This window comes from Carettochelys insculpta, chromosome 1, assembly GCF_033958435.1.
Source record: "Carettochelys insculpta isolate YL-2023 chromosome 1, ASM3395843v1, whole genome shotgun sequence".
NCBI lineage: Eukaryota > Metazoa > Chordata > Testudines > Carettochelyidae > Carettochelys > Carettochelys insculpta.
Genome location: NC_134137.1, coordinates 307,609,675 through 307,618,257, shown reverse-complemented (window position 1 = coordinate 307,618,257; position 8,583 = coordinate 307,609,675). Strand labels below are relative to the sequence as shown.

The 8,583-nt window shown below is 56.5% G+C and overlaps 1 protein-coding gene across 1 annotated transcript; it reads left to right on the top strand.

Annotated features, from left to right (window-relative positions):
• Positions 1 to 512: 512 nt before the first annotated feature.
• LOC142007398 (uncharacterized) lies at positions 513 to 3,021 on the top strand. Its single transcript, XM_074984024.1, has 2 exons — positions 513 to 1,997; positions 2,355 to 3,021. The coding sequence occupies exons 1-2, from the start codon at positions 1,527 to 1,529 to the stop codon at positions 2,856 to 2,858; spliced, it is 975 nt and encodes a 324-aa protein (XP_074840125.1). The 5' UTR covers positions 513 to 1,526; the 3' UTR covers positions 2,859 to 3,021.
• Positions 3,022 to 8,583: the final 5,562 nt, after the last annotated feature.

Below are 8,583 nucleotides of genomic sequence, written 5' to 3'. Positions count from 1 at the left end.
CTATTTTACACAGACATTGACAAATCAGATGCTCTGCCTGGGAAGTATTCAGATCAGTGACCCACAGATGAAAGACTGTAATCCGTTTAACTGTGAGACGTCCAGGGCCTCAAATTGTCAGAGAGGTGCTGAACACCCTCTGTTCTCAGGGCTTGCACAGGAGTTGAGAACCTGCAGCATCTTGCAGGTCTGGTCAATAGTTTATTTAATGCCTTTCAGGGTGTGAAATTCTGTTATTTTATCATTCAGGAAAGAAGAAAGCGGAACTGGGTTTCCAGAGCTGACATTGATGAACTGGCTCAGGTGGAAGGAAGCAGGCTGTACCCCCTTCTCCGGCTGAATGCTGAACAGGCAATGCAGACGCACAGGCATACACAGAGGAAACAATGCAGTACTGAGTTACATCACAGGCTTGGTTAACCCATCCACTAGCATTACTGTGCTGAAGACAGAGATGCAGTTTCGGTGGCCGATAGCGCAGTGTGTTTTGAAGGGGAGGATTATCTAGTCACAGGAAAGGTTAGTGGAACTATTTCAGATCTCAGAAGACAAGTATACCATATAGCAATGTACAGGGTGAATATTTTATAGATGATCTCCCAGCAGTAGCTAGCAAAACCTGATTCTTTCAATTCTCTTACTCAGGTTTGTCTTTATGCATAAATAGATCCTGCCCCTCACTTTTGACAACTAATATTGAGCACGGAGGACTTGCCTATACAAAAAGGAGTATTTACAAGTCTGAGTACTTTATGCCAAAGTTTTAGTGAACTATTTTGATTTATCAAGAAGTGGATTTTTTTTAAAGTGAAGACGAAGTTATTACAAGAGTAAGAGGCAGCATTTGAAACAGTGCCAGTCAGGATGTGAAACAGCAGACAATGGTAGCCTAAAACAGGAAAGTTGGCTGTCTACACATGCCAGCCATGTCTACATGTGCCGGCTACTTCGAAGTAGCCGCGCCAACTTCGAAATAGCGCCCGCCACATCTACACGTGGCAAGCGCTATTTTGAAGTTGACATCGACATAAGACCGCGAGACGTCGATGTAGCTATCCTCATGAGGAGATGGGAATAGTGCCCTACTTCGACGTTGAACGTCGAAGTAGGGCTCGTGTAGCCAATCCGCGTCCCGTAAAGTCGAAATAGCGGGGTCCGCCATGGCGGCCATCAGCTGAGGGGTTGAGAGACGCTCTCTCCAGCCCCTGAGCTCTATGGTCACCGTGTGCAGCAGCCCCTTAAAGCTCTCCGCCCCCTGCCTTCCTGTGCAGGAAGCTGAGAGAGCATGCAAGCGGCAGCACAGCCACACGGCCAGCCTGCACGCCTCCCTGCAGCCCCAAGCCACCCCCCCACTGTGATGGCTGCCCGCCAGCCCCCCAAGTACCCCCAGGGCACCCGCCCCCAAGGGGAGCCAGGGCTCCCAGGCTGGCAGCCACCTGGGGAAGAGGCAGCGGGGCCCCTCCTGGGCAGTGGCCGAGCTCCAGGACCTGCTGGGGCTCTGGGGCGAGGAGGAGGTGCTCCAGGTAATGGGGAGCAAGAGGCGGAAGGCAGATGCGTTCACTTGGCTGGCTGAGGGCCTGGCCGCCCGGGGTCACCCTGCCCACACTCCTGACCATGTCAGGAGTAAGGTCAAGGAGCTGCAGCAGGGTTACGCCCAGGCCCGGGATGCAGCCAGCCGATCTGGGGCTGCCCCCGTCACTTGCCCCTTTTACAGGGAGCTCAGGGAAATCCTGGGCCCCCAGCACACCTCCTCCCTGCCGGCCACTCTTGACACCTCGGCCGACGAGCCCCAGCAGGCCCCGGAGGCAGAGTCCACCCTGGAGGCAAGCCCTGCAACCCAGGGGCCCTCCCCAAGGAGCCCACCCCTGGGACACCGGAGGAGGAGGAGGGGGGATCCTCCTCCAGCGATGAGGGGCTCCAGATCGCCATCCCGTCCCGGAGCTCCAGCAGGGCGTCTGCCCACCGGGTGTCCCCTGACTGTGGGAGTGGACCATCAGGTATGTACCCCCCGGTGCACAGCCCCGGGGTTTGGGCAAGGGGAAACAGACATGACCAGGGCCCTCCACATGCCCAGATGACCATGGCTCCAAGGACAGCAGTGGCATGTCCCTCAGAAGAGTGCATCAGCCCCTGCCCCCCACAGCAGGACAGTGCCATGCCCCATCCCCCGGGCTGGGGGGAGCGGAACCTCTAGGGTCCCCCGGGGGGAGGGGGTGGGACACCCATCAGCAGCAGCAGCATCTCCCGGGGACGGGGATGGGGAACCAGCAGCAGAGGGGTGGGGGTACAAGGGCCACGGTTCGGGGCCCACACTAACGGCTGTGTCCACTCTTCTCCGCCCCCGTGTTCCGCAGCTGCACCATCGGAGGGTCCGGAGAGCGCCGGAGAGGTGTCAATGGTCCTGGAGAGCCCACCGGGGCCATCACTGCAGGCCAGCCCCTCAGCGGAGCACCAACCAGCCCCAGGGAGGGGCTGACGGTGGACCCAGCACCACCCACGGACGGCGACGGACCCCCCAGCTGCTAGCGACCCTCCGGCGGCAGCTGGAGGTCTCGGAGCAGCGCCTGTGGGTGGATGAGCGGCGCCTCCAACTACGGGAGCAGGCGCTGGCCTGGCGCCAGGAGGCATGGGGGGCCTTTATGTGCACTTTTGAGCGCATCGTGGACTACCTGGACCCCCCATGCCGCGCCAGCTGCCTCTCTGCTCACCCTGCCTGCTCCACCCGCCGCTCCACCCGCTGCTCCCCCCGCCGTCCACCACCGAGGGGCCTTCTGCTGAGGGGGACCTGGGGCCTGCTGACACCTGCCAGCCATATCTGCTGGTTTGCCCGGCCCCCAGCCAGCCTCGGCCAGGGCTGAGGCCGAGGCGCAGGTTGCGGCCGCCCACCCCCAGCGCTGGACATTAGGGGGTGCGGGGCCCAGGACGTGGCCCCCCCCTTGTACATATCCCCTTTATGTTGTATATAGTTTGTATTAGACCCCTGTTATTTTGATACCTGTCCCCCCATGTAAATAGTTCTCCCCTTCCTTGTATTCCACTGTTTGTTTATCATATAATAATAATATATAATATATTTGTAGTAATAATATAATAAGAGAATTCACCGTTTTGTGGCTTCATGAACAACAGGTCTATTTTTATTTGCAAGAAAAGTGGGGGGAGTGTGCTCTTGGGTGCTCTGTGGTGTGGGCGTAGGGGCAGGGAGTGTTGTGGAGGATGGGTGGGGTGCAGTGGGGGGGCCTGCCAGCGTTCACCCTCTGGCCTGGTCGAAATGGGCCCACAGGGCCTCCCGGACCTGGATCCCCTCCAGGTCCACCTGGTGACTGGGGGCAGCGGGTGGCTGCACGTCAGCCCTGCCAGCCTCCACAGCCCAGCCCTGAAAGAAGGCCCCCCCCCTTGCTCTCGACCAGATTGTGGAGTGCGCTGCATGCACCCACAATCTGGGGGATGTTGGTGGGGCCTGCGTCGAGGTGGGTGAGGAGACACCTCCAACGCCCTTTGAGGCAGCCAAATGTGCACTCCACCACCTGGCGCGCGTGGTTCAGGGGCATGTTGAAGCGCTCTTGGCTGGCTGACAGATGGCCCGTGTACGGGTGCATGAGCCAGGGCCGGAGGGGGTACGCCGCGTCTGCGACAATGCAGAGGGGCATGGTGGTGTCCCCACAGGGATCTCCTGCTGGGGGATGTAGGTCCCCGCCTCCAGCCGGCGGCACAGGCCCGAATTCCAGAATGCCTGGGCATCATGGGTGCTGCCAGGCCAGCCAACATAAATGTCCAGGAATTGGCCCCGGCTGTCCACCAAGGCCTGGAGGACCACAGAATGGTAGCCCTTCCTGTTGAGGAAGCATCCTCCTCTGTGCTCCGGGGCACAGATGGGGATATGGGTCCCATCCAGAGCCGCGAAGCAATTTGGGAAGCCCAGGGTGGCAAAGCTCGCGATGGCGGCATCCCAGTCCCCCAGCCTCACGAGCCTGTGGAGGAGCAGGGCGTTGATGGCGTGGACGACCTGCAGGGGAAGGACATGGAAAAGCACCAATGAGGGGTGTGCAGGGTGTGTCTGGTCCTCCCCACCCCTGGGCTCCCCTCTCCCCCCAGGGCTCCCCTCCCCTCCCCCACTGGGCTCCCCTTCCCTCCCCTCCCCTCCCCCCCCCAGGGCTCCCCTTCCCTCCCCCCTTGGGCTGCCTCCCCATGCCCATGGGTCCTCTTACCTCCATGAGGACAGCCCCGACGGTGGCCTTGCCGACGCCAAACTCCTGGCCCATAGATCGGTAGCTGTCTGGAGTGGCCAGCTTCTAGACAGCGATGCCGACCTGTTTCTCGACACTGAAGGCATGCCGCATGGTGATGTCCTGGTGCCTCAGTGCAGGGGTGAGCCACTGGCAGAGCTCCAGCAATGTCTGCCGGCTGATCCAAAAGTTCTGGAGCTAGCGGTCGTCGTCCCACTCGCCGAGCACCAGCTGCTCCCACCAGTCTGTGTTCGTGCGGTAGCTCCACAGCCGGCGGCGTGTGCGGCTGGGGGCGGGGGCAGAGGACAGCAGGGTCTGGAGTTGCTTCCTCCTCCCCTGGGGGCAGCTCCTCTTCTGTAATTAAAAGGTGGTCAGCTGCCTCCTGCATGGCATTCAGCAGGGCGAGCACTGCTCCTGCGGGGGGGGGAGGGGTGGACCTCTGGCTGCTGCTGTTCCTGCTGGGGGTCCATAACTGCTTCGCCAAGGTGTGAGAGCCTATGGCTCTGCAGACCATGTGCTGTGCAGGCTGAGTGTGTCTGGGAGGGGCCCTTTAAGGGAGCGGCTAGCTGTTGCCCCGGGAGTGCTAGTCCGCCCTGTGACCCTGTCTGCAGCTGTTCCTGGCACCCTTATTTCGATTTGGGCCGCTTTGGCGTGTAGACGCTCCCCTGCAGCGCCTACTTCGATGTGGTGCTGCCCAACGTCAACGTTGAATGTTGACGGCACCAGCCCTGGAGGACGTGTAGACGTTATTCATCGAAATAGATTATTTCAATGTAGCATACACGTGTAGACGTAGCTACCCAGTGAGAAGGTACTCAGGTGTCAATTACTTGAATGAGGTGAGGGGTAACCCATATTAGTCTGCCATAAACAGCATGTCTTGAGAATAGGTCTCATTTCAAAATGGAGGTCCTCATACGCATTTTGTGTCAAGCTAGACTGAAGTTCTGCTGCAAAGCCTTGTGATTCTGCAGTAGGGAGTGTCAAATAAGTTTTCAAAATGGCGGGGGTTTAAGTAATTAAATATCTAATATGTCCACTAATTTGGTTTTAATTTTGGTAGCATTTGATGTTCTGCAGAATTTGTGCCAACTCACAACTTTATCATGAAAACAGCAAGTGTGGGTGAGAGAGGTAAAGGGGGGGTGGGGCTGACTTGTGTGAAGACTGAACATTTTGGAAACCAAATTGGAAAGAGTTGCCCCTTTAGATAGGAAACAATTTGTGCTTTTAGGATTAGCACATTGGCCGGCTGTAGAACCAAGCACGAACTGAAGGATTCTGGGATTTTCTCCTAGGTCAGTGGTTCCCAAACTTGTTGGCACCACGTCCCTCTTTTGATTTTTGAGAAACCCGCACATGCCCCTGCATCTCTTCTTTACCATTATCCAACCCCCTTTTAACAAAAAATTCAATTTGTAATTTTAAATAAACACAAAAGCTTGACATAAAAATATTATTTAAAATTAAAAATAAGCCCAAATAATTTTTTCTTGGCCCCTTGTGGTTGCCTGGTGCAGCCCCAGCTGTCCAGCTGCCTGAGCCCTATGCCAGCCTCCAAAGCTGCCCGCAGCAGCCACCCACCTGCCTGAGCCGCATACCACTGGGGCCAGCCATGCGCTCACCCATCAGCTGCTGGGGCTAGCTGTCCACCCGAGCTCTGCACTGCCGGGACCAGCAGCCTGCCTACCAGACACCCACCCCAGCCACAGGCCAGCCAACCAAGCCACCCACCCAAGCCTCATGTTGCTGGGTTCAGCTGTCCAGCCGCCACCCCGAGCTGCCTGAGTCCCATGCTGCCAGGGTCAGCCATCCAAGTCCCACACTGCCAGGGCCACCCACCCACCTATCTGCCTGACCTGCCCTAGCCACACGCTACTGGGGCCAATTGCCCAAGCCCTGCTCTGCCAGGACCAGCCACCTGAGCCCAACAAGTCCGGCAAGCTGGCCGGCCGCCCGAGTCCCACAAGCCACACACTCAAGCTCCTCCCCTGCCATCCCACAAAGCCAAGCACCACCAGCCCCCCATCTAACTCCATCCTCATCCTCCTCCCCCCTCAACCTACAATCACTCTCATTTCCAGGAGGCAGCTAGCTCCACTTGGGTCTTTGCTGGCTGCTTGCTTTTTATAGTGGCTGCACTGGGTTGTCCACGTAAAATGACAGGGGCTGCGAGCTGGAAGCAAAGGCTGGATCTTTCTTTGGATGGGCGGAGGGAATACTGAGGGGGGCTGGGTCACCTTGTGCCCTTCCCCCCCAATGGAATTTCTTCACGCCCCCTCAGGAGGGTATGCTGCCCAGTTTGGCAAATCATGCCCTAGCTTATTAAAGTGAACGGCATCTTCAGGACTACAATGAATGCCATGGTGCTAGATCAGCAGACAACCCTGGGTTTTCTGTTTCACTGCCTTGACTTCACCAATATCTTGGGAACAGAACAATAACCCTCATGGGGATTTCCTTCTTGTGAGTCTGTGGTTATCTTTTTGTCCGAGTTGAGTAAAGCCAAGATGCCAAAGCTGCAAATTTCCTCATAGCAACAGAGAAATCATCAGAACAGCTCACACCACTCATCCATCTGGACCAGTACCCACCCTAACAGGAAGGTACAAGCTGCTTCAGAAGGAGCAAGAAAGACTGAAAGAAAGAAAAAAAGTTGAAATCAAGAACACAGATTTGTTTGTAACTTTTCTCCCTCCCTCAGCCTCTTGGACTACTTAAATTACTTGTGATGAAACAAATGCCAACAATCTCTCACTTTTTATCTAAAGGCATGCATTGATCTGCAACCACGCGCATTCATATACATCTGTCATTTCTCCAAAAGCCATCAGACAGCTTTTCATTTGACTCTGAAAAAGTTATCCGCAGACTCTCAGAACAGGAAACCCCATGCATATTATCTCTCCTATTGAATTCACTGTGACTGATTCTCAAGACACAAGGAATAACGTTTTCATATTTGTTACCTCTGGAATGCAGACCAACAAAGGAAAACAAGAAGAGTGGCTTTGGCTTGAGTCATATTACTGTAAAAATACAGCTTTCCAGTAAATCACCCCACCTCCTCCTTCAGCCAGTGTACTCGAACAGAATGAACAGACACATGGCTGAGTTTTACTGATTCTTATCATATTTTGGACACCCCAGAATGTCTCTTTTCTTTTCATTAGTTGGGCCAGACAGTTACTTGGGCACAAATTCTCTTTGCGGAAATATTTTTACAAAAAGGTAGAATAGGAGGCATTTCCCTGGGCCTCATCTGGTGAGTTTCATTAAGGGTGTAGGGGCAGGGGAGGCATCTTGAGACATGATGACATCTCCAGGTCTCTATCAGGTATTTATTATGCTCCAGGCCAAGCACGCACAAGTCAGAAGCAATGTCCACTGAAACAAGAGTGGAAACACTTGCCGGTCGCGTCATTGATCTTAAAGTAGTCCAGACGTTGCTTAATGATGCGCTCATGCAGCTGTACAGTGGCCATATTTCCCTAAGTCAAATATGGGATGGGGTGAAGGGGGAAGCAGCTTCCCGGCTGCGGCTGCCAAGCACTTGCAGCTTCCTGGTTGCCCCATGCCGCCCCAGAGGGGAGCTCCCCAGTTGCAGTGCTGTTTGCCCTGTGGAAGGGGGACAGGGACTTCCATTGCCTGCCCCATGCCGCTGGGCTCCGGGAATGCTGTGGGGATGCTCCCTGGCTCCAGCAGTGGCTGATCTGTGGGAACTGCCACCCTGCGGGGGGCGGGGGGGGCGGATTCCCTGGCTTGGGGTAGGGAGGGGCAGATGGCTACAGTTCCCAGTTGCCCCACACCTCTGGGCACCGGGAATGGAGCTGCCACACTGCCAGGGACCTCCCCAGCTGCCGAGGGTGGCTGCCCCAAGCCTCAGGACACTGGCAATGGGGCTGCCCCGTCACTGCTCTGCAGGACAGCTCTGTGGCTGCCCCGTGCCTTGGGGTGCTGGCAATGGTGCAGCCACCCAGCAGGAGAGTTTCCCGGCTGTGGGGGCTCCTAGGTGTGGAGGGGGCTGTCCTGGGGGTGGGGGCGGCTGCACAGGAGGCTGTCCTGCAGTGGCGATTGGGCTACTTCCCCACAGTGGTCTCTCCGGCTGCAGAAGCGGCTGCCCCACAGAGGGGCTGACCAGTGCTGCTGGGGTACCAGGTCCCCCTTAAAATCTTAGAAGTGGGGACAAAACACATTACCCTACCCCCAACACACCCTGCCTTATCTCTATGGCAGGGCCCCTGACTCCGTCTCCTGCTGCTGCCTGTACTGGCTAGTCAGTATGCGCTTCACTTGCTGTCCAGCCAGCTCCTGACTGGTTTTACCTGCAGCTCCAGCTGCGTTGACTTGGGGAAAG